General features: G+C 35.2%; 5 protein-coding genes and 1 non-coding gene across 34 annotated transcripts in view; 2 read left to right on the top strand and 4 right to left on the bottom strand.

Moving 5' to 3' along the window:
* LOC105163527 (formate--tetrahydrofolate ligase) overlaps positions 1–848 on the bottom strand; it is a 3,510-nt gene extending 2,662 nt beyond the window's left edge. Inside the window, exons 1-2 of the mRNA XM_011081916.2 lie at positions 525–848; positions 185–334 (exon numbers count right to left, since the gene is read on the bottom strand). Coding sequence (XP_011080218.1) covers positions 185–334; positions 525–680 — 306 coding nt within the window. The 5' untranslated portion in view covers positions 681–848. The remainder of the gene's footprint in view (positions 1–184; positions 335–524) is intronic.
* On the bottom strand, positions 979–1,051 carry TRNAA-AGC. The gene has a single exon. It is a non-coding gene; the product is annotated as a tRNA-Ala (tRNA).
* On the top strand, positions 1,608–5,820 carry LOC105163526 (ATP-dependent Clp protease proteolytic subunit 6, chloroplastic-like). Its single transcript, XM_011081915.2, has 9 exons — positions 1,608–1,743; positions 1,879–1,943; positions 2,162–2,231; positions 3,081–3,282; positions 3,390–3,455; positions 3,641–3,781; positions 4,396–4,449; positions 4,933–5,025; positions 5,444–5,820. The coding sequence occupies exons 1-9, from the start codon at positions 1,655–1,657 to the stop codon at positions 5,489–5,491; spliced, it is 828 nt and encodes a 275-aa protein (XP_011080217.1). The 5' UTR covers positions 1,608–1,654; the 3' UTR covers positions 5,492–5,820.
* On the bottom strand, positions 6,374–10,126 carry LOC105163525. Of its 15 annotated transcripts, none has more exons than XR_002287245.1 (7): positions 9,964–10,126; positions 8,460–9,765; positions 8,189–8,354; positions 8,031–8,098; positions 7,750–7,932; positions 7,041–7,629; positions 6,374–6,605 (listed from the first exon to the last, which is right to left on the bottom strand). XR_002287245.1 is itself a non-coding variant. In XM_020694505.1 (7 exons), exons 1-5 carry the CDS (start codon positions 9,822–9,824, stop codon positions 8,069–8,071), a joined length of 549 nt encoding a protein of 182 aa, XP_020550164.1. In that variant the 5' UTR covers positions 9,825–10,126; the 3' UTR covers positions 7,179–7,629; positions 7,750–7,932; positions 8,031–8,068. The 15 variants fall into 15 exon arrangements, 10 of the variants coding, with proteins under 10 accessions (XP_020550161.1, XP_020550164.1, XP_020550157.1 ...); XM_020694505.1 differs by lacking the exon at positions 6,374–6,605 and having other exon boundaries at positions 7,179–7,629; positions 8,293–8,354; positions 8,460–8,730; positions 9,465–9,514; positions 9,689–10,126; XR_002287244.1 differs by having other exon boundaries at positions 7,041–7,123; positions 7,206–7,629; positions 7,750–8,354.
* On the bottom strand, positions 10,608–15,395 carry LOC105163524 (mediator of RNA polymerase II transcription subunit 32-like). Of its 11 annotated transcripts, XM_020694957.1 has the most exons (6): positions 15,080–15,395; positions 13,913–13,964; positions 12,859–12,909; positions 12,660–12,744; positions 11,809–12,253; positions 10,608–11,058 (listed from the first exon to the last, which is right to left on the bottom strand). In XM_020694957.1, exon 5 carries the CDS (start codon positions 12,244–12,246, stop codon positions 11,809–11,811), a length of 438 nt encoding a protein of 145 aa, XP_020550616.1. In that variant the 5' UTR covers positions 12,247–12,253; positions 12,660–12,744; positions 12,859–12,909; positions 13,913–13,964; positions 15,080–15,395; the 3' UTR covers positions 10,608–11,058. The 11 variants fall into 11 exon arrangements, with proteins under 11 accessions (XP_020550616.1, XP_020550614.1, XP_020550611.1 ...); XM_020694955.1 differs by lacking the exon at positions 12,660–12,744; XM_020694952.1 differs by having other exon boundaries at positions 11,809–12,744; positions 15,080–15,394.
* LOC105163523 (histone-lysine N-methyltransferase ASHH3) lies at positions 16,824–24,238 on the top strand. Of its 5 annotated transcripts, XM_011081898.2 has the most exons (15): positions 16,824–17,018; positions 17,407–17,483; positions 17,695–17,752; positions 18,928–19,057; positions 19,258–19,369; positions 20,366–20,465; positions 21,067–21,145; positions 21,227–21,398; positions 21,473–21,553; positions 21,651–21,828; positions 22,981–23,008; positions 23,117–23,207; positions 23,615–23,663; positions 23,748–23,832; positions 24,071–24,236. In XM_011081898.2, exons 3-14 carry the CDS (start codon positions 17,735–17,737, stop codon positions 23,817–23,819), a joined length of 1,110 nt encoding a protein of 369 aa, XP_011080200.1. In that variant the 5' UTR covers positions 16,824–17,018; positions 17,407–17,483; positions 17,695–17,734; the 3' UTR covers positions 23,820–23,832; positions 24,071–24,236. The 5 variants fall into 5 exon arrangements, with proteins under 5 accessions (XP_011080200.1, XP_011080202.1, XP_020550173.1 ...); XM_011081900.2 differs by having other exon boundaries at positions 17,407–17,461; positions 23,748–24,238; XM_020694514.1 differs by having other exon boundaries at positions 17,404–17,461; positions 23,748–24,238.

Here is a 24,293-nt window from a genome sequence, read left to right as displayed (position 1 = left end):
AAATTTTGCATATTATTTACAAAATCAAACAATGTCAAAACCCAATCTTTTGTTTTCTTTTGTTCATCTTCCAGAAAAACTGAGAAGCAAACTCTGAATCATGTCAGAGTTAAACTGATTAAAACAAGCTTATGAAACATACATTGAATCAGAATACAAAAGGGTCATAGGCAACAATTCATACCTTTTTATCAAGAAAAGCCCCCAAAGCTTGGCACAGACCGACAGTAGTAGTGGACTTGCCTTCTCCAAGAGGTGTTGGAGTAATCCCACCAACCACCACATAATATCCATCTCCACTTCCTTTAAGCTCATCAAGCACAGACAACAAAACCTATAATCCTCAAACCAATACACATTAACTCACAACACAAAAACACACACCAAAAGTGTAAATACACACAGATGATCCTCATACACAAAACCCACTTAAAATTCCCAAGAAAAAACTATACCCAAGTATGAATAAAGAGACAGATGCAAAACAGTACACACAAAAACAAAGAAATGGGAATCTAGACAACCTTAGCCTTGTACTTCCCGTAAAGATCATAATGTTGGGGGCTGAGATTGAGGTCCTCGGCAATCTGGGAGATGTGAAGTGGCTCCACCGAATTGGCTATGTCAATGTCCGCCGGCACCGGCGACGCCACCTCCAATTTCCTCGTTGTCTTCCCCATTCAAATCTCGAAATCTTGGGGCGGTGATTTCTTTTCTGGGGTGTTTCAAGATTTTGATTCAGGCAGCAGATTCTTGGCTGCGATGTGTGAAATACAGAAAAATCCGTGAACTGAAGCAGCTGGGGGCGGGGAGTCTTGTTATCTGGTGTGTGACGTGGATAATCATTCACTCACAGCGCATTGAGGAGTGTGTCGCTGTGTCTCGTACTGAGAGTAGTGGACTCTGTTAGCGAATGCCAAGCTGCCACGTAGTGTAATGCAATAAACTATTAAATAAAAAGGAAAAAAACGATAAATATGGAGATGCGGGGTATCGATCCCCGTACCTCTCGCATGCTAAGCGAGCGCTCTACCATCTGAGCTACATCCCCATTTGATGACAGACTTATGTTTATTAATGTTTTGTAGATCATCTGAAATTTGACTTAATTATAAATAAAAATAATTACATTCACACTCCATAACTTATAATTTATTTAAACGAAATTATTTTTATTTTTTCTATAATTACAAAAACTATCTCTGACAGCTAAAAAATAGAGATAGTTTGTGTAAAAAATATTAACAATTTCAGGACGTGTGTGTAATTTTATAAAAAATTAAGGAATGAATTATGTAAATGACAATGATACTTTGATGGCTATGTGTTTAATTATTTAAAAGATAAGAATGATTTGTATAAACAAAATATAAATTAAAGGGTTCTCGTTATTAAAAAATTATAAATACAATTTTGAAATTATCAATACCTAACACAAATATCCTCTTATAACAAGTTTTTATAAAGAAGGTATTTGTAGAATATTTATAATTTTAAAATAACGAGATGTATTTGAAATTATTAGAAACTTAAGGGCATTTGTTGTAATTTATTTATTTATTTTGAATACAATGAAAAAATAACTAAGCCTGAGTCCAAAACCCCCCAAATAGTACCTCTTCGGGTCGTTCTATCCGCCTATACAGCTCGCAGAATGGTGACGTCAGCAATGGCAACGTCGTTAAGCCTATCAACCGCTTCTCCTGGTTACAAAGTCTCATCTTTTCCACTGTTTCCGCAGCGGTAATTTGTTCCTGCATCTGTCTAAATTTTGACAATTTTTTCTATAATTTTGTTCGTATTTATCTTGATCGAACTTCTTTTTTACTTTTGCTTAATCCTGTTATTAGTTGACTTCGTTCTTCTCCTCTTGAGCAGAAACTTAACTTTGAGACCTGTAATTTCAGCTCTGTCAAGCTCCTATGGCGATTCTTCGTTAATTGGTATGTATTTGCAAAATCTGCATTCTGCAGCAGTTAAGTTTCTGCTTTGAAATAAAAAAATGTTAAGTTACAGTTTTTATTTGGTACTTTGATGATTAATTATTGTAATTTAGCAATTTTCATTTTCATGTGTGCTCTTTTTCATTTATTTATTTTGGTGGGGGATGGGCTGGTCATGAGGAATGATATTGACTAGGGTTATTTTGTGATATTACCAGGATTTTCTAGTAGAAGAAGCAGATTGCCTTTAAAGCATGACCACCAGGGTGATTTTTATTCTAATCCAAGGTTACTTCTTCTGCATTCAATATTAATTTTGTAAACTTTTCTGGGTGGACTATGATGTGTGCTTGATGACTAGGATATTTCAGAAAATCTGCTATTAGAGCTGTGTCTGAGTACGGGTGGAAAAACAATTTTTTGATACTTTTTCTCATGCTTGAAGACAGTGGTGGACTTCTGTGTTTGCATGTGGCGCTTGTATGCTTACGTCAGGATGTTGAAGCCTATGTAGGTCAAAATAAATATCATAGACATGTATCTGAAATGGGTCTCACTCTCAATGTATATCATTTGTGGTTTTACAGGGTGTTTGATTAAGGACAGGTATGTGCTTTATATAAACAAACTAGCCTAGTAGCTTACTTCACAAGATTGGTCACACTTTAGAGTTAATTGAAATTTATGATAGGTCTGAATTCTGAAAGACCTGCTCTTAACTGTGGATATCTGTTTTGCTGGCTTCAAGGGGTGGTCAAGTTGTGAACATATCTGTAGTTAGTTCATAGCAAACCTAGTAGTTTTGGGCTACAGGATTGGTGGTGTAATTTTACTGGCAGAGGTGAACTATCTGGAAACCTGGAACATAGTTTTACTTGGTTAATGATGATTATGATAGCTACCCATGTGGATTACTTAAGTGTAGATTTTCTAGTAACCAATTACAGTTTTGGTTTTTAATGTGTAAGTTTATTTGCATTGAGTTTGAGTCAATCCATTTTTGCTTGTCGATTCTCATTCAGATCCTGTTTGGCTGATGTGTATTGACTTGCAATTCGTTTTTTATTAGGCGTATTATTATCCTCAGTACAGTTGTTGATTTTGGCTACAAGTTGACCAACATTTATTCTTTATCAGTAATGGTGTGATAGAAGCCAAAAAAGGGAATCCACCCATCATGCCAGCAGTGATGACTCCTGGGGGACCTTTAGATCTTTCAACAGTATTGTTCAGAAATCGCATAATCTTTATTGGGCAGCCAATTAATTCACAAGTAGCTCAGAGAGTTATATCGCAACTAGTGACATTGGCAACAATTGATGAAGAATCCGATATTTTGGTGTGTACATTTTTCCCTTAAAGCTCTTCTCAATATATTTCACACACAAGAGTATTGAGGCCCTATCTAGACCTATTGCTTACATTTATTGTTGTCTTCCTTGTTAGATGTATCTGAACTGCCCAGGTGGAAGTACATACTCTGTCTTGGCCATATATGACTGCATGTCCTGGGTATGATTGAATTTGGTTTCATGCTTCTGTTTCAATTTTTTTATTTAAATTTGCATTCATTGACCAATCTTAATTGTTACTTAATTTTTGGGTGATGTCTTATGTAAGTTTCAAGCGTGCAGCTTTCTTCTCCTTGCTCAACCATTTTCTAATATCATTTTTTATGCAATGAATGTTTGCTTCAGATAAAGCCAAAGGTTGGCACAGTATGTTTCGGGGTAGCTGCAAGCCAAGGTGCACTTCTTCTTGCTGGTGGAGAAAAGGGAATGCGGTATGCAATGCCAAATGCCCGTATAATGATACATCAACCACAAAGTGGGTGCGGGGTATGAACTGACTTCTTAATGGGTATTTATTTTGGAGGAAGAAATTAGATCTAGAGTGGGAAGGTTACACCATGTGCCATCCAACTTGTTTTGGAGGCTAAACCAGGAATTTGCATGATGAATTATAAAGAGATCATTGTTATTCTTTCTCCCTCACTAAATATGAAATAAAATGAAGCTATAGCCCATCATATTTATTTAGGCTGGCCTACAACTTTTACGAATGGCCATATTCACTATTGAGTCATAAATTCCTTTTCAATAAAACCATCTGATGAAAGCTTTCAGGTTGATCTCTTCAGTTAAAGTTACTGTTAGTATTTGTGAGTACGACTTAACTTGTCCATCCAAATGCCTTCTATGAACTTGTCCAAACATCTTTACGGTCCTACTTTGCTGCTATTTTATATAACTTCATTAGCCTGCTACAGGTTTGTGATTGTGAGTATTGGCCATTCGAAGGATTTTGACTGGATTATAAACCTCAGAGAAAATAATTTGATCATGACTGGAGTTTCATTAAACACTTTCTTTACTGAGTATTGTTTCACTTCGAGCTGGTTTCTTTCTTGTGGTTGTTTATATTGGACCTCACACACTTATTCTGCTCATAGGGTCATGTGGAAGATGTAAGGCGCCAAGTAAATGAAGCTGTTCAATCTCGTCATGTCAGTTTCCTGTTATCTATTCTTAACATTCTTTACTAGCTTCTTGATAATTGTGATGTATATTACTTTGGTTGAATGCAAACTAGAATCTGCAGATGCATGCATGTCTTTTGGTATATTGTCATGCATTGCAGTTTTCCGGCTCCTATTAAAGCAGCAGAACCTGTGCCCGAGAAAGGCTCTAGGGTGTCCCCAAAATATTTTCCTTTTGAAAACCTAGTGAAAATGCATAATTTATGATCTTATGCTGAGCCTGGAGTTCATTTTGAAATTTTGTGAAATTCTGGTGTCGTTCAACAAACTTGTGGCATTTCATGGGATCTTGGATGAGCATGAGACAGAATTGATGGCTGTTCTTTTATGTTTGGAATACTTTACTGAGATTTGGATGACCATAATGCAATAAATAATATATCTAGTTTGTCGTGAGATTTAGTATGCGTGATATCGTTCTAACTTTTTCGTAATGATTATTGATTGCAGAAAATCGATAAAATGTATGCTGCCTTTACTGGCCAATCTCTTGAGAAGGTGCAACAGTACACAGAGAGAGACCGTTTCTTGTCTGTGTCTGAGGTAATGATGTTAGAATGCCCTGCTCTTTTTTATATGAAATTTTTAAAGATTGTATCAAAAGTTGTCTTGAATCCTGATGATGTGCTGGTCGGGTTGGGTAAGAGGGTGGAGGAGAGAGGAGCACGTAAATGGCTGAATCATAGGGAAGCACAGAAGATAGTAGTCTCTAAGCACTAAAATTAAAATTATTTATTCAATGAAGCAAACTGACAGAAATGTATGAGATAAAACTTAAATTTCTTATTTTGCAGTTATATGACTCGAATACAGAATATTCTCAGATGTTCATTCCTCTGACTTGAATTTTCAAATTTTTCATAACTTTTTCACTAGCTCCATTTCATCTCCGGTTTGGAATAAAAACCCTGGGAACAGCATCAGTTGCCTCTCCTAACCATTACTCTCTTCTTCTTTGCAGGCTATGGAGTTTGGTCTCATTGATGGGGTTTTGGAAACAGAGTACTAAATGCAGAGGCATATATTCAAGACAGCTGAATCCGTACAATCACATTCTAAATTTACACAGCTCTGGTACCATGAGATGCAATCAGGGCAAACAGGCCCAACATTGAGCTGGTTGCGGATGTATCATCCTCAGATATTACACCATTTTTTTTTTTTCTTTTTGATTTAGTAACACCAATTTTAGAATGGATCCATCTGAGAGTAGATAAATGTATTGAATCTTTGAAACATTTTGACCTAAGAAGCATTACTTAAAGCTTAGCAATATGGTAAAGTAAAACAAGTGACATCCGCATTGTGGGGAAGAATGAGCTTCTATTTGCAATGTCAGATCTGCCCTTATTTGTTTGATTATAAGTGTTTCTCAAACTGCCAGATGGAAATTTCAGTGAGACTGATATTAAGACATCCATTCTTTCCTCCCAAGTATGATCACAAAGATAGTTGCAACATCAGTACAATTATTGAAGGGGTGAGAGGGATTGAGGATTATCTATAGGTTGTATTACAATAGGATAAATTACTCTCTCCAGTCATAATTACGAATACCTTATCGTTATTTGAAAAATTATAAATATCCTCTAATATTTGATGAAATTATGTAACTCAGATGAGTTATGAAATTGTATTTTACCCTTATTGTAACTTTTTTAAAAAAAAATTACAAGTATATAAAAATATCGAACATGGTGGATGAAAAAAATTTTAAAATTATAAAAAAATGATCTGTTTAGTCCATAGAAAAAGTTAAAAATTTTGAAAAAATAAATAAAATTATTTTTTTAATCTACAAGGATATTTTAGTTAGTTCGCCACAAAAAATGAATGGAGACCTAACGGATTGGACTAATTGTTAAACAACCGTTAAAATAAAAGGGGCATTTTTCAAACAACGAAAGGTAACTCATAATTATGCCGTATCTGGGGAAAGGTGGTTGTAATTTACCCAACATAATATTGTTGAATAGCAGTTGTATAGAGCTGATGGCAAAAAGGTAGAGAACCTAATAATCCATAACCATGTATCAATTAGAGGTTTTGCTATCAGCAATAAATATGTTATTCTTGTACAAGAATTCGCCACTTGAAGGCTTGAAGCATACGGTTTCATGTACCTGGAAAAGAAAGTTAGAATTTTGGACAAAAAGGTGATAAAATGTAAAAAAAGATGTAAACTAATCTGTGTTCAAGTATTCTACATTTGATGAACGTTTATAAATCCTAAAACCCTAATAGACAACTCAGAAATTAAAATCTCTCGTTTTGATCTTAAAAAGTTCATCTGCAGGATCGGATGGCAAAGAAGAATGGTATCAATAGCTTTCTCCCTCTGTAAATTGGCTCCGTCATTTATCTGCTTATCCCTTAAGTGGTTTGTAAGAAAATATTGGCTCTCTTTCTTTTATCCCTTTGTGAATAGGCTCCATTGTCTATTTGCTTAGCCCTTTACGTTAAGTTTAAATTCTACAATGTCGTGGGTTAAACACAAAAATCTAAGGGTGGGGGATTCACTAACGGACAAAGCTTATAATTGAAGTAGATATACGTACCATAGTTCTGATGCACCACAGTGTACCTCTGAATGGCTTTCATGAGGGCACCAAATTTCATAGACTTCAGTGGTCCCATGTGCCTGCAATCAGCGTATAGTTGAAACTCCAGTACTCCAATATACTTACGACATGCTCTAGAAAAGAAAAGATTGAGATATTTACAAATTAATTAGTCGAGGTTAAGCCGCCAACAGATACAGATAAACGCAACCCATGATAGGGATTTGCTTTGGCTGCAGTCGTACATATGTAAGCTACATATAGGCACAATACTCATTTGTTTTTGGTTGATGTGTTGTTATTCTAATTGTTTGTTAGTTTACGATGGCTTTTACACAAATCTGTTCAGCTGTAGATGAAGGAACTCAAAGTCTAAAAAGTTGTTCCTGATCTCAGAATGTTCACTTGCTATCATAGATTACCCCTCATAATGTTGACAAAACAGTTGCCAATTTGAGTGAATAATAGTGTTTAATAAAAACACTTGCACCATCTCAGTGTGACGAATTCTCCAAGATGGAAAGCCCAGGTGGCATCTTGCCGGCCCATAAAATTAACATGAGATCAGGTTCTGCTCCCCCATGCCCTGAGTTCACCAAAAATATGGATGTGACTGCAAACCCAGAGGAAATACTCTTTGTATGTAATGCTAAAGAAAGAATGAAATCACAAACATGGAATTGGGATATATAGAAAAAAAATGTACCTACTTCGCCAAGAGCGTCTGCCATGTCTGACTCTGTCAGGTTTGGCTTCTATGTATTGCCATTCAAATAGTGCTTCTTTAAAAGCACATTTGCTGCTTTTCAACTGCATGTTTCCCATCTGAAAAGGAAATCACTTCCAAACTCATATTCTTCTACTCAAAAAGTGGGTCGCCAGTAGTTTCCTGTGCAAAGATGGCTCATGTTTGGATTAGAGGCCCATTTATAATAGCAGTTCTGGACATGGAAATGTATATCGATGTCGTCTAACAATTTTATTCACCTGTCCCAGTATATGTAGTTAAAATAGGCACCATTGCATCATGCGAGATTCAACAAGTATATCACAAACTGACAGGAAAAGTTCGTCATGGATACACAGAAAATAACAAATTCTAAATGTTAGTAAACCTGTTGTAAAGTTCAATTAAAGAGAAAGACCTGAATGTTTCATGTTCAGTCAGTCAAAAGTCAGATTTCAGCATATGGATATCATAGTTGATGATTCAATAGACAACTGCTGAAACATAGAACTGACAGTTTACATTTGATGTTCTTTCACTCTTCAGCCATAATTTGAGGGCTTCTTGGGATATCTTCAGCACTCCTACAACATAAAAGGAATAGCAAATTGCAGTTACTAAATGAGAGATTCAGCAAACAAAGATTTGAAATGGGATAAGATCATTTTACATTGTTATTGCCCCTGTACCTTCTTTATCATATAGGCATACATTTCTCAATCCAATGGCTGCAAGCCATCGCAAGAGCTGAAGGACATTAAGATTCTGAAGAGCTTCTTCACTGTCTATAACGACTGCCAGGTACTTAACTTTACTAATATCAAGATCTCTATACCGCTTAAACAAACCACTGGAGATAAGAAAGCTCTCAAGTGTGTTCATCAGTCCCACAAAAAAGTACCAAATGCTCACAAAGAAATGGATAATGTGGCAGAGTAAGCGAAGCCCAAGATCACCAGTCTGCCAGAATTTTAGACCGAATTAATATTAACAATTTGAGAACATGTATCCTTTAAGTATTTCACGTACAGAAGCAACAGAGATTATGCTCCCAAGGCTAAGTATGAGAATTGCATGCCAAGAGCAACCCAAACTGATACCTATGGGTTCACCAGTGTGAATGTCTATTAGCATTCAAGCACCTTTCAAGGATCAGCTTTACCGTGAACACAAACTTATGATAGGTAACACATGTACCCGTCTTGTTTATCAGATTCTTTCCGGGTCTCTTTTAAACTTTCGTCTTACTTAGGCCAAATAACGTACCTGTTCCTTTAGAATGCATTATGAAGTTAGGTTGAATTTTGCATGCATATGGACCTTTAATTCAATAACAGTATGTAATCTTCAAACCCCTACACTCCAAGTACCTAAACACAGCCCCACCCTATATAATTAGTAGAACAGCTTCTAGTACATCCCATTTGATATCAATTTTTGCCCTCAACTTGTCACAGAATAAAAATAAAAATAAAAAGTTCTAAAAACTGAAACTCACATCACCTTGCTAATTATCAAGGGACAATAACCGCACCATTTACAGTGAAAATTCTCAAGTACACCAGGTGTTCGAGGATGTGATATGTTAGTGATGGTATTCATATCATGCAGATGTGGCATAATCCTTCTTGGTTTAGGCAAGTGTTTCTCCAAACAATCAATTAGAAAGGAAACAAACAAGTGCAGTTACTTACTGCGCAGATCCGTGCATAGAACTTGTGCATTTCATCCCTAATCCAAAATTCTGTAAACAAACCCAATCAAAGAATTACCGATACCAAATTCCTCGAATTACACAAAGGCCCTCCAAGAACCACTCAAAATCATGTTGTTCGAATGGTAACTACAGCCATAAACACGACTGTCATGAAAATCAAAGTAAAATTGAGCGTAAAAGCCAATACAGACAGCAACTAACGCTGATTGGAGCCAGCGGAGGAACATGACGGACGAACGAAGTCGAGCTCCAGCACATCTAATATCGGGAAAAAGAACCTAACATGGAATGGAAACAGAGACAGAGCCCGTAAGTTACTGCTACTAATCAGTGTCATTCTCTCCTTAATCTTGCCAGCAGAAGAACGAAACTTGGATAAATTGCATCACATCAAAGTAAAGTAAAAAGAGCAACATAATAATATTGAAAACAGTGTTATAGTCGGAGAGAGGAGAGGGAGATGAAGAAGAAGTTACCAGTAATTTGTGCGTTTTTCAGGAACTCTGCATGACTTCGCTCGCACTTGCAGTTTTATTATTGCGCGCGCGCGCGAGAGAGGCGGACGGTTGGCGTAATTATAAATCACTCAATTAATATCTAAATTTTGTTATTAATATTAATTTTATATTCAATTGATATTTTTATTTATTTTTGTATTATTTCTTTTTATGTAAATGCTATTTACTCTTAGATAAATATATATATATATATACACCAATTTCTTTTTTAGTAAAATGTAACCAATATATTTTATTTGACCATATGACTTTCATCATTTTATATATGAGTTATTATACTTGTTTTTCTACTAACTTTATTTATCAATATTTATAAGACAACTCATTACTTAATAATTAATTATATTAAAAGTTAAACTCAAAATACTTCGCAACCATTCAAATAAAGGCAAAATATATTGATACAAGTTTATATATATTTTTTAATATATTTATTTTTTTATTTTAATATATAAGGGTAAGATGATCATCGCATAGAAATGATAATCGAAGAACTTTAAAAAAAATGAATTGAATAGCAAAATGATATTAATTTTAAAACTCACGTACCGACTAAGTTATTTATAATTACTCAAATATCAAAATGGTATTAACAACAAAAGTTGAGTACCAAAATAAATTTTACTCATTGAAATTATGTCGATATTCTTTGTACATGCTATGAAGGCCCGAAAGTCGGCTGTCTGTTTCCATGAAGAGTCTGGACATCAAAATACAATTTTGCTTTTGATGAACTTCATATGAGCCTCCAAACAAGATGATGATATATGTCGAGCCTACTTAGTTTAGCATGCAGATGCTCATTGTTTCTGTAGCGTCTCAACCTACACAGCAAAGAAAATAACATCGTCAAAGTTTTGAGTATTCGGAGATGTAGTGTATTGCTCTAAACTACCACAGACGAGCGTGAACTCCATTCTTGATCATATTATCATCTATGACAGACATCGACTGAAGTGAAAATTGAAATTCCCTGGACTTTACAATCTGAAGATTAACACAAACGACTTTCAATTGCCTAGCAACACGACAATGAGATGGAAGCTCCAGTCCCTGCAAAGACAACCGCAGGAGTAAATGTTTCTCTTTTGACACTGTTAACTCGATCAAAAGGCTAAAAGCTGTAATCTTGCTTTTAGTTTTGATCCCAAATCCCAAACCATAAACAGAAATCAGACTCGCTGTTCCCAACCAAATGATATATAAGAAGGGGGCATTGATATTCCATGCAAGTTAACAATTGGAGGTCAAGAAAATAACAAATATAATGTTGAGAATGAGAGAGAAAGAACTATGAAAGACTAGAAATGGAGCATTCATAACTCACATTATCAGTCCTGGCTACTATATACAGGCGGTGGTATGTCCTTAATCTTCTAAATTTAAGAGAATATTCATTTTCCTGCTCGTGTGTGCTTCACCTACAGTCACACACCCCTCTTCCATTATGCCCCAACAAATACCATGTCAAAATTAAACACAAAGGCACAATACAACATATATAACATGAGATTTTAGGCTGCCCGTCAAATCATTCCCCTACATTCAAAATGTGTAATGTTGGTTTAACCAGTTCTCCTATTTATATATCTAGAATCTAACCCTATCAGGACAAATTATGTTTACCAATACACATAATAGCTACCCAAAGTTACTTTCATATCCTGAGGAAGATATGCACCACTCATTTAAAAAGTGCGACAAAACTTTGTTATTGCGGCCTTCAAACCAATTATATCCTGGTAAAACAGTTTTGTACTAAAAAAGCCATTGACCAAATAGTAAAACGAGTATTTGCCATACCTATTGAGCAGCATCTTCAGTAAATCTAGCATCAAAAGGAGCATTAGTGCTGGCGTGTGAAGCACTGCCTCCAGCCCCCGATCCCTGTTGCAATTCAATCACTAACCATCGAACAGCTTTACTCATTTGCTCTAAGCGAACAGCACTAATAGGTGGAAGACCACTTGGAACAGGCTGCCCTGGTTTAGCAGCAACCGAACCAGTGGCCTCATCCACAAGACACTCAGATCCTATTCTTTGCTTCACAGATTCCACAAACTCTTCTGCTTGATCACAAGCAACTCTGAACAATTCCCACCGCTGCTTAAAGTTTTCGAGTGCAGCATCAGTAGCTGGAGTTTTTTGGCCACCAGAACTTTCTTTTGCCTCTAAAACACCAGCTGCTGCTGCAATAAACTCCTGATACGCGCTACTCAAGGAATCTACTATGTTGTCCATGGAAAATCTACAAAGAGCAATTATACAAAGCAATTGCTTGCCTTATCTCATCAAACCAAAACAAATTCCCCACTCTGAACCAGGAAATGTTTCTATTTCATATAGCACACTAAAAAATAAATAATTAGAAAAAAAAAAAAAGGCAAAATGGAATTTTATTTATTATTTAATTTTACAATTATTATTCAACTAAAAGTTTCACAGATGGTCCATCAGCTTAACCACAACATCTAATTAGCCGCTCAATTTCTAATGACCAGTAAAATCTATCCTTCCCGAGAGGAACAACAATAGCAAAGCTTCAAAAGATGGTTCAAAGACAATTAACTTCAACAGTTCTACAGGCAAGGTATAACTCAAAGGCAGCAAATTTAAATCCAAATACTAGCGGCGATTAAAGCGATTATACGCACAATAATTGCACATAAATTAGTTCAAATCACTCAGCGGCGACCATTCAGTGCATTTTGATTCGATGGATCAACACCATGAATCAACCTAAAATAATAAGCATGAGACAAATTAGAAGTATTTAGAAGAATCTGAACTCCAAAATCATAGATGCTAAGAAATTATAAATGCCTTGGAGATTTTCCGTGCCTGGAAATTTACCGGACTGTTTAGGAGGGCTTCAATCTTTGTCCTTTCGGGCCGAAAAATGACCTGAGATTCAGTATGATTCATAAGTGTGGACGCCGCTCCATGGTTATAATATCTCACGCACTTACCTTTGGGCCAGCCCTGACAGTGCCGATTAGACCCTTTGAATGTTGTTAGTGTGATTATTGATATGTTTTAAAGTTATTAGTAAAATCTCATAATTTGTATGGTTACTAATCTCAATTTTTTTACGATGACCAAGGCAATCAGCTAAGTAGCAAAAGCAACTTTTAATTTATTGTGAGCCCAAACAATAAATTTAATAAGTTCTTGTCCTATAATCACATCTACTAAACGGAATTATTAAACTAAAAATGTCCATACAAAATAAGTACCTAGGCAAAAAAACGCCATATGTAGACAACAAGGAAGCATAAAACTGAATTACCTAAGACATTAATAGTAATAGAATGATAAATAATTTATGAAAAATCTAAGTGTATGCAAATTCTATAATAATATTAAAAACAAAAATATTTGATTAAGTATACGCAAAATAATAAGTTAATATTTAAATTATAAAAAAAATAATGACATGAAAATTTAAAAAAAAAAAAACTATCACAAAAATAAAGAGGGAATGGAAAAATAGATAAATAAATAAATAATTTAAATAAAATATTAAAAGAAACAGATAAAAAAAGTGGCATAAAAAAGAGATTCTCTCTCAATATATAGTACATACAGATATTGATTAATATTTTAAGACCACAATATAAGGCCATAGCCCAGCCAAAGACTCTCTTATTTAGATATGACCAATAAAAATAATTAATTATAACTATAAGTAGTTTATCTTATTTTATTTTTTAAAAAGTAATCCAAATTTATTAAGTACACTTTTCACATCAACTTTATTTTTTCTAACCAATAGTATCTTCAATAAAATACTTCCACTATTGTTCAACTTAAAAAAATTAGTAGATGATTCTCATCTATTTGGCAACACATTTGAAACTTGAGTATTTAATACACCATGGAGCTGAAATCAAGGATCTAGGAGTACCATGTCTATTGGCTTGACCAGAGCTAGTTTTTCTCCAGCTTTGAGAAAATAACTGAAAATACATAAATGTGGTGATAAAAACTGTTTGTGATATGAACTAAAATTATGAAATACAATCAATTACAAAAGTCTCGTGCATCTGAATTCAGGCCAAGACATTTCAAGAGTTCAGAAACGGATGGTCAAGGCATAACTCAATGTAGCACTGAACCAATTTAACTTCAAAACAAATCCTAGATTTTACTAGTGACCAAAACAATCTGTCAAATACATATCTGCAATAATCAAATTCACTGATAAAAGAATCATTTTTTGAAGATCCAATAATGTCCTCAAAACTAATTAAATAGGAAACTGTGCAAGCTACAAGCAAAGTCATGCCGAAACAATCTTAATATCCTAAGCAGAGTTCACTCGTCAATTTATGACACACTTAGAAACATATAGGCGACATTACCTGTGCGGGAAGATGTACATCAAACTCAAACCTAAAAAATTGAAAATAAATCAAATCCAGACAGTTAAAAGGTTTGATCAGATTAACAAAAGCCTACAAGTTTATATGCTCAAGTTTAATGACCAATTCCAACCTAAAAACTCCCATACTCAAGGATATATTAAATCGTTATCCCCTCTATTACACTCGCTCAACTCACTAATGTATGTGCCAGTCATTCTTTTACACTCTAATTCATCACATAACATTCTCCCAACCCTTTATTACACGTTGTACAAGCTCTTAAAACTTGGAACCTAATTTCCAACAACAGAATGAAAAGGTAAAAGTAACACACACACACACACACACACACACACACACAAAAACAAAAGCCTCAGAGACCAAGTGTCTTTGATGGACACCAATATGACTCCAAGTTAACCAATCCATTCCTGAAAATCTCACTAAATATATGTATAACATTTTACTAGAGAAATTCCAAATTTTCACAAGTTGGCTATGAAACTGGTGTAAGAAAGCATTAACAAGAGCAGTCTGTGATCTACAAAATCAATCGTCATGTAAAAAAACTTGAAACACCACATAATCCCAAATATCTAAAACAGTAACAGGAATTTAATTTCACGCAACGAAACACGACTTTCACATATCAGTGAAGAAACTGATAATGAAGAAAGCTAAAACAGGGTTTTTTCTTAAGTAATTACCTGTGTGTGTGTGTGTGTTTAAATTAATCTGATGGCGTCTCTTCCAAGATAAAATAGCGGCGGCGACGTCGGTAATCGGGAGAAGCTGATGATGCTGTACGGATGTCTCTTCGAGCTCCGTAGGTGGATGGTTCGATTTCTTTAAGCTGGCAGAACTCAGGTGAGTTGTTGGTGTCTTGTATGAAAAAATGAGGGGGAAAGACCAAGATTTAGTAGAGGATATTCAAATTTTCTTATGAATTCTACGGTTCCTGGAAGAATGGATGCAACCATCTGAAGTGGGTGGGTGTGAATACGATTTAGGGATTGTTTCTAGGGATTGCTGTAATTTAGGCATTTTTCTTTTTTTTTTAAGAAAAAATAATATATTTAATAATTAAATAATTAGAGGGAATAAACTTTTATTTGAAACCGAATTCTTTTACTACGCACAACAAAAATTTATTTCGAAAACTATAAAATAACATCATATGCTGTGAGTTATCTCCACTTTGGAGTCGGTACGATAGTAGTGCAAGTGATGGATCATGGCTTTCATAGTTTTAATTCAGAGGTTGGATGACAGAATTGATGATATATTGATTAATTCTTTCTAAGATTTATTTTGCAATTGAACTTGTTATTATATTCGAGAAGCTTACATATAGTCGTAAAATTTTCACAATGAAATCACATCTTTCCAAAAATATTTCAAATAATGCGAAACTATCCATCAAACATCAAGAACATAATAAGAAATCAAATACCTACCCATCATCGGGACAAACAATCAACAAGGGAAATATAAGAATATTTCATCACAATTCAAAATAGATGATTTTCAGAACAATCAAAAAAGATATCTAACAGAATGCATGCATGGTAATTTAAAAATTTAACTTCAAAACCCCCAATTTCTAACCTGATATTATAGCTAGCATTTGGATTTTTGTTTTCAAAAACTGAAATCAAACATGAAATAAGAGATAAAATAGCATAAAAAACCCATACTTCATCTATCATTCAGATATTATTCCAAAAGACCAAAAGAAATAAATAAATAAAAGTATTGAAATGAGTTCGTTTGTATAATATGAGGAAAATACACAATTTTTGATGAAAAACTAAAAAAATAAAAAATACAAAGCTTCATATGTAGCATTTATCATATCATAAAACATATTCACTTGAGTGAGTATTCTTACCTGGTATCTCCAAAATAGTCGAAATGTGGCTATCTCTACACAACTACACCTGTGCACTATGTTCGAGCTCTAAAACAACAGCCTCTTATCTTTGATTTTTGGGCGAAACTGACAGAAATAATGGTAAGAAGACGATGCCAAGTATCTTGGTTGATGCTTCATCTTCTCATTCACGCGAGAATGAAGAAAAACATACAAAAGGGCCTTTAAATCTTTGCACTTCCAAAGATATTTTCATTTATATATATCATTATATTTTTTAAATCTGCTAAGGGTAATATCAACATTTCCTACCGTCATCAATTAGTTACATAATTATTTTCAATCCTGGGAGTAATTTTTTAAATAATAGGGTGATATTGATAGTTATGATAAATTATAGAAAAGATGAATATAATTTATCTTAAATTTTATAAAAGAAAGTACATTTTCTGAAAGTATGAGGTGTAAACGTAATTAACTCAATGAAAAAAGGAATCTCCACAAAGTAGACCCATTTATGGGTTGGGCCACAAAGCAACCAGACAGTGGGCTTTGGCCCATAAATCCTAAATGCTGAGTTGGCGACGAGACAAGAAGAAGACCGTTATGTTGCTAATCCCATTTCGTCATTTTCAAAATTACCGTTGACTCTTTACTGCCCCTCCCCTCTCTCTCTCTCTCTCACACACACACACACACACACACACACGCACTCAGACAGTGCCGGTGTTGCAGAGAAGTCGCAGCTGTCAATTTGGTTCCCCCAGACGCCGGTGAGGAAGTTTTCTTCTCTCTGAGTGTTCGTTTTTCTTGACGTTGCCTTTTAACTGAATGCTTGAACCCTAGTCTGTAGAGTGTGCTTATGCGAGTATTTTGTCTTCTGGTTTCTGTATTTCTTTTTTCGGTTACATTTAACAGAGGGTTTTTCCGTTTTGGTAGAACAATCGTTTGAAATGTAAGTGATGAAAATTTTTCTCTGTTTCTTCTATTTGTCTTGGACTCTTGATGTTTAAGTTTTTATTTTTTTATTGTTTGTCGTTTAACTTGTATTTCTTCTTGATGTTAGAGAGAGAGGTCTGAGGGAATGAACTTTGTTCTTTGCGTTTACTGGTACGTTGTATCACAATTTGGCTGACATCTTTTTTGTTTCATTTCTAGCAGGGAAAAGGAATGAAATCTGAATCATCTTCTCCTCAGTTTCTATTTTCAGCTTCATGTACTGCAACTCAGTAATTCTGGTTTGTGTGTTGTATTGTTGTCATATTTTGTAACAAGCAAATTCGATTGTTTATTGTAATAAAAATGCATGGGGGCAAAATCTTGATAAGCCATGTTGGTATTTATTACCTCTTGACATGCCATGTTAATTTATTGCCTCTTGACATGCCATGTTGATTTATTGCCTCTTTAATTTCCCTTTATCATTAACTTCTTATGTTGCTTTTGCAGAAATAATTCCCTTTCAATAGTGAGCAGTTGTGTCAGGGCCATGCCTGCAATGAAGAAGGTTCATTTGAAGATTAGCTCTTACATTTCGTATTTCTTCGTTTGCTACCTTTGTTTTGATCTTCATTTCTGCCCTCATCATTTGCAAGTTTGTTTTGTTTGTGCTTCAAATTTCTTCTCGTCATGTTAGAAACCTAAGGCACTAAGGGTTTCCTAGAAAAAGTAATATGAATAAGGTGTGCGTTTTTGTTTAACATTAACCTGCATTAGGACGAATATGAGTGGTTTTTCTTGCAACATTAACATCTCATATTGTTGGTTGGTCATGGTGATAGAGTGGAATGTATATATTAGGCTGAAGTCAGGGCTCTTTGACTGGACTATAGCATTGGTATTTTACATTATTTTATTAAGTTCTTTGATGGAAAGACAGGAAATCCATTTCTTGCTTCCATTTTGTTAACTCTGTTTCTGTTGTCTCCGCAGCATGCAGGATGTTAAAGTAGTACCCCCTATTTATATTTTGAGAACAAAAAGTACTTTCAATTGTTACATTGTTAAATGACAGAAAATAGGGGTCAAGGTTGCTTGACGTCAAGTATTGTTTTTCATGTATGAAACGGGTATTTTAACTGGAGGTGATTGCTAGTGCCTTGAAGATTAACTGCTTGTTTGAAATCTACCTCCTTAGGGCTATGCATGTAGTGTTTCTTTGATACTTGAATGTTGTGATTTTTGAGGTGTATAGTGATAGGATAAGAATGAGTCTGATTACGTGGAGGTCTTTGGTCAGTCTCCTCTAAATTAGGATATGACTGTGAAGGGCAAGCATTTCATCACTTACGCACCTTTGATCCATATCAGGAGTGAATGTTAAAATTTTGTTGTGTAAATATGTGTAGCATAATTGATAATGTTCATCCAATATGGAAAAGTTTCTCTCTGTACTTGAGTTATATTTCATTTTAATTCATCTTAATTGCATTTGATGTTTGATATGTTTTGAGGGGGTTTTCCTACTTGGGGTTGACTTTCTACTTCCACCAGATTTTTGTCCCTTCTTTCTCTTTGAACTGTCTAGGTATAATGCAATGTCATATTCATACTTTTGTACATTATATTTAGAAGCTCAAGCTCCCCCCTCCTCTCTCCTCTCTCCTCTCACCCTAGTCTTTTCTCACACACTCATGATCTCTGACTGTCTGTGCGTTCTTATTTATAACTCTCTTTAACCAGAATGCTGAATGCATTGGGATTAGGCAAGTATTCAATAAATTGGTGGAGGAGATTGGGAGTCCAGTTGATTTTGAACTTCCAGAATCGTTAAATAAATGGAGACCTACATCCTACTCCTTTATCAGGCGCAGTATCCATATGCATTAGTTTTGACCTTGCTTGTTGTTCCTGTTCGGTATTGTTGCTTGGTATTTTGAATGCTTTTTCCAGTTTGAGCGATCATCTCAAAATTGTTATTTTTGCATTTACAATTTGTTATGATTATTTTTTCCTATGAGTCGTCTCTTCTTTTGCGGGGATCATTTTTGGTTGATCTTAACTCTCATTAAGATGTATACCTGACAAAGAAGATGAAAAGGCGTTTGGAGGACGATGGTATCTTTTGTTCATGCAGCTCAACAGCTGGATCTTCTGGTGTTTGTGGCAAAGATTGTCTCTGCAGGTTCGCACTACTAGAATTTAGTTCCTCTTGCAACTTGAGACTGCCAAATGTACAGTGTGCCCTGATGAAAGTTTAGGTGTTTAAATTGATCCCAAGAATATGACATTTTCTTACCTCTAGGATACTTCTCCTCCATGTATATACATGCAGTTGTTATTCTGGATCTGTGCCTTTAATGTGAAGGAGAATTCTTCCATTATGGTTAATATGCAACGATTTTTTGAACTATCAATTTTTCAAGTGATTATGTTGGTGCATTGAGCAGATATTATTTTTTCCATACAAGTTAGGGAGCACGAGAAAGGATCTCATGCATTCAGAAGGGTTGATATATTTGTCTGCCAGATGATGATCTTTACCAACTTACATTCTGTCATCTTAATATAGTTATTCTGATATTTTTTATCCATCCTTTGGTTTCTGCATTCTGTGTTGTTACTGTTACACATAACTCTTTTTTTATGCAATTTGTGCTTTTCTTATTTACTTATGCATTATGGTCCATGCTCAGTAATTAGGCTGGTTGACCCAGGGTCCTTGAATTTGATAACCCGGATACTTTTGAATTTCTTCATGTTCAGCTAATATGATAAATGAAAATATTCTACTACTATCATTGCCACTACTACTGCCATTAATAGCTATAAGGTACTCATTCACTTCTACTATCATTTATAAGAAAATCATGACAGTTGGTTCTTTTTACTGTTAATGTGTATTTGGACACCAAGGTCAGACCAATGTTGTATGCAGGATAGAATTCACAAATAAACATAATTTTAGGGGGGAAATTTGAAATACTTCATAACTTTGGTTCTCTTCCGTAACATGTGCCACTTGGATCCGGGAAAGACAAAATCAACATACCAAGTTTCTTTTTCATACCCACACCCCAAGTGTCTTCATCTATATATTTGTTGATGCCTTAAGTTTATTGAACCCTCAAGTTGGATCGAGGAGGTTTTGCTTAATTTGTAGCTTTGTTTCCTTTCACAGCATGCTAAGATCTAGCTGCTCTTCGGGCTGTAACTGTGGGAGCTCATGTCTGAATAAGCCATTTCATCAAAGGCTCATGAAAAAGATGAAAATTGAGCAGGTAACGGTTCTGCTTCGTTATCTATATGGTAAAGGAACTTTGAATGCATTAATAATGTTGTATACACAATTTACTATGCACTGATTCTATATTACATGTGTGATAGGCTTCCATGAATACAACTCTTCCTTGACATTGCCAAAGATATTCATGTGCTATTTTCACATTTTATTTCTCATAAGTTTGTAGATCAACTTATTCTATCTGTGTGTTTCCTTGGCATTTCATCTTCTTAGTTTCATGTCTTAGAAGTTAGAACTATATTTTGACATGTTTTCTTCTGCTATTATATATTGCAACGCAAGAACAGTGCTCCCTGCATGGTGCTGGCATAATGAATTACATCTGCAAGCTATATTAGCTTATCTTCATGTTAAAGAAGGCCGGCATTATGCCATTATTTCAGACTGTCTGTGGCACAATTGTCTTTATAGGTTGGTTGATGTGATTCTACAGTAGGCACACATTTTCAAATGGAATCTGATTTTCTGTAATCAAAATGGATGAAAAATCAATTGAAGTCGTGGGCCTTATTCTGTGTTGCTCTGTTCAACCTGATATATATTAGTCTCATTTGAGTAAGTCAAAGTATTTGTTTCAGACTGAGAAATGCGGAATTGGCGTCGTTGCAGAAGAAGACATCAAACAAGGAGAGTTTGTGATAGAATATGTGGGAGAGGGTATAAATTCTTTACTTCTGTATGTTTCTTTTATAAAGAGATGCTATAAGCTGAAAGTGAAATGTGTTGTTTACCTTCCAGTTATAGATGATAAAACATGTGAGGAAAGACTTTGGAAAATGAAACACCGTGGGGAAACTAACTTTTACCTATGTGAAATCAATCGAGACATGGTGATAGATGCCACTTATAAGGGAAATAAGTCGAGATACATAAATCACAGTTGCTGTCCCAATACTGAGATGCAGAAATGGTCAGTCAAATCTTTGTTTGTTTGAACTATCTTAAAAGATTGCTCTTTAACTTCTTTGACCGATCCTCCACCAGGATGATAGATGGCGAGACAAGAATTGGCATTTTTGCAACTCGTGATATTAAAAAGGGCGAGCATCTGACCTATGACTATCAGTATGAGCTTGCACTACCAATTTCTGAAGCTTCTTTGATCAAGTGCATTTGTTCTCTCAGGACAAAACTTTAGCATTCCCTTTGACAAGCATAGTAGGTTTGTGCAGTTTGGTGCAGATCAAGACTGTCACTGTGGTGCTGTAGGTTGCCGGAAGAAGTTGGGAGTTAAACCCAATAAACCAAAAATGCCTTCTTCAGATGCTGCATTGAAAATAGTAGCATGCCAAGTGGCAGCAAACTCTCTCAAAGTGAAAGGAGTAGAATTAAACAAACCTGTAAGTTCCAGTTATTTTTATGTGAAATGTAATTATCAAACGGATTTTGGAAGCATGTCTGGCTGAATTAACTGGAAAAGTTATTAGCGCTTGTATTTGCTTTGCACTATCTTTTTCAAGTTTTTAGCATGATTAGTATAGTCTAATAAGAACGTCTAGTATACCAACCAGAGATTCCCTGTTGTCATTAGCTTCAATTTGTGAGCAGCCGAAATTTAGCAATGCATTGAAATAAAAAATGAGTCGGCTGCCCTTTACATTACGTGGAATGATTGTGGCTTGTAGGACGGACTTCAAGAAATGGGATGAGAAACCATTACATATTAATATAATGTGAGTAAAGGGATCTGAATTTAAGTCATTTAACAAGCCTGTCTTAAACCATATGCTTGAGAGTTGAGAGCTGAAAGAAGAAGAAAGATACATGTATCAGACATCTTTCCATGAATCAATCTTCAAATGAGGAATGCCATTGAGTTGCCAGATGAAACTTCAGAGCTATACTTCATGCGGATTGCGTCTGAAGCTCTTTGGTTCAAAGGCTTTGATCCATTGTATCTCTGATGCTGGGAATTTGGCACTAGACACTTCTGCAGTGTTTTTGTGTGTTTATTCCAAATAGATGTCCTGGTGATAATAACTAACAGGTTGAAATTGGGGATTCGAGATCCGCTAGTTTACTTGTAAGAAGCATCAACACTAAAAGGAAAATGAAATGTGAGATACTTTGAACCGAAGAGAAGGTGGACTGGATCTCCTTGGTGAGTATTGGTATAGGTTATTGGCTATTGAAAAAACAGGAACTAGGTTTTGATGAGTGGATGGATGGCAAAAGAATGATGAGAAGGTAGATAACAGGCTATCTATCCGCTCTAAAGAAACAGAACTTGTGAGGAAAAAAAACAAACACTTGAACCTAAGAACCCTTAATTTGAGCTACAGAGGTCAATGCAGTTCTATGCTCAAAGGTGGGAGTCTCCACAGTTGCTTTTTCCTTGCTGCGAGTGGTAATACTGAGCAGCTGTAATTTATAGTGCGTGTTTAACACACAAACTGGACATATTATATATGCTCTCTTCTATAATGTTTGTATTCTGGTCTTGAATATTTTGGTGAAATGGATACTGAGTTGCTCATCATCTTTCCTTGAAGGTGTATACGAATGGAATTCCTGGTTTAGGTGGGTGCTCCAGCTTCCTATGGTTTCTCTTTCTTTTCCATGTCTGTTCGTAATGTACTTTTCTGCTGGGACATCTCTTTATGATGGTGGTTGTTATGGACTTTAAAGGAGGTTCAAGGAATGATCCTGCTCGGAGAAGAAAGCATCGCCATAATTGCATTGGTTCAGTAATAAGAATTTTACACTTTCCTGACAAAAGGTATAACTGATTATATATTCTCAAAAGCTCTGATATAAGCGAAATTGGATGACTGTCATCTTGAAAGGATCAGGAAACTCAAAATCTTTGGACATCATAATTACTCGATAGGCATGGACAATTGCTTCACTGGATGAACATAATTACTGAACATTTTTCTTGCATGATGCCAATGCCTCCTTGTTATAGGATGAGCAAGAGACTTGAATGAGAATTTCGACTTGGGATAGAAAATATTTCTAGTTGTTGCATTTTATACCATTTCCCTACCCTGTTATGTTTGCTAAATATGTTCCTGCATGCATTATAATTTTGACATAGAAATACGAAATATTTGAATCACCCATCAAGCGCTCTTTTGCTCTCACTTTGTATGCCTTATTATCTTGCATGCTTTACTTTGTCAGGTCCTTTGGGATAATAAGTCAGTTCAATAACACCACAAGAAAACATTTGGTGAGGCAGCAATGTACTTTTGTGATGGCATGTTTTCAATTTGAGCTTAGTTATTTATTTCTTTTTGTCTTTTTGCCTCAAAAGATCATGTATGAAGATGGACACTCAGAGTTCCTGGACTTATCAAAAGAAGAATGGGAATTTTGTAATTGCTAAAAGTAATTGCCAGGTACCTCCATGCTCCTGTTTGAACAGAAGGGGTTGCAAGAATGCTTTGTGCTATAATCCTGTTTTTGGCACTGTTCATATCCGGTGGACCTGTAGTAATAGAACTGAACTGAAAGGAGAGGGACAAACATGAATTTTAACTATCTGACCCAATTTGTTTCATGGGATTGAGCTTTGATGTTTTCTTGGTTTTTGCAGATGTTATATAGCTAAAATGATAATTTTATCCCTTTGTTTAGGTCAAAGGCCAGAGGCATACTGCTAAGTCCCATGGGATTCTTGTTGTACCAATCTTATTTCTTTCCCTTTTATGAAAGAAATATGTATAAGCATGTGCAAGTGTAACATTAGATACATATTTATATCAATTAGAAGTTCTTCAATTACTTGCTTTTGTGTTAAAATTTCTTAGTGTTTGCTTGATTAGTGAACATATGTTTTGGATTATGCATTACTTGTTAA

This window comes from Sesamum indicum, linkage group LG6, assembly GCF_000512975.1.
Source record: "Sesamum indicum cultivar Zhongzhi No. 13 linkage group LG6, S_indicum_v1.0, whole genome shotgun sequence".
Classification (NCBI taxonomy): domain Eukaryota; kingdom Viridiplantae; phylum Streptophyta; class Magnoliopsida; order Lamiales; family Pedaliaceae; genus Sesamum; species Sesamum indicum.
Note: the sequence above shows the minus strand (reverse complement) of the source record. Positions and strands in the feature narration are given on the sequence as shown.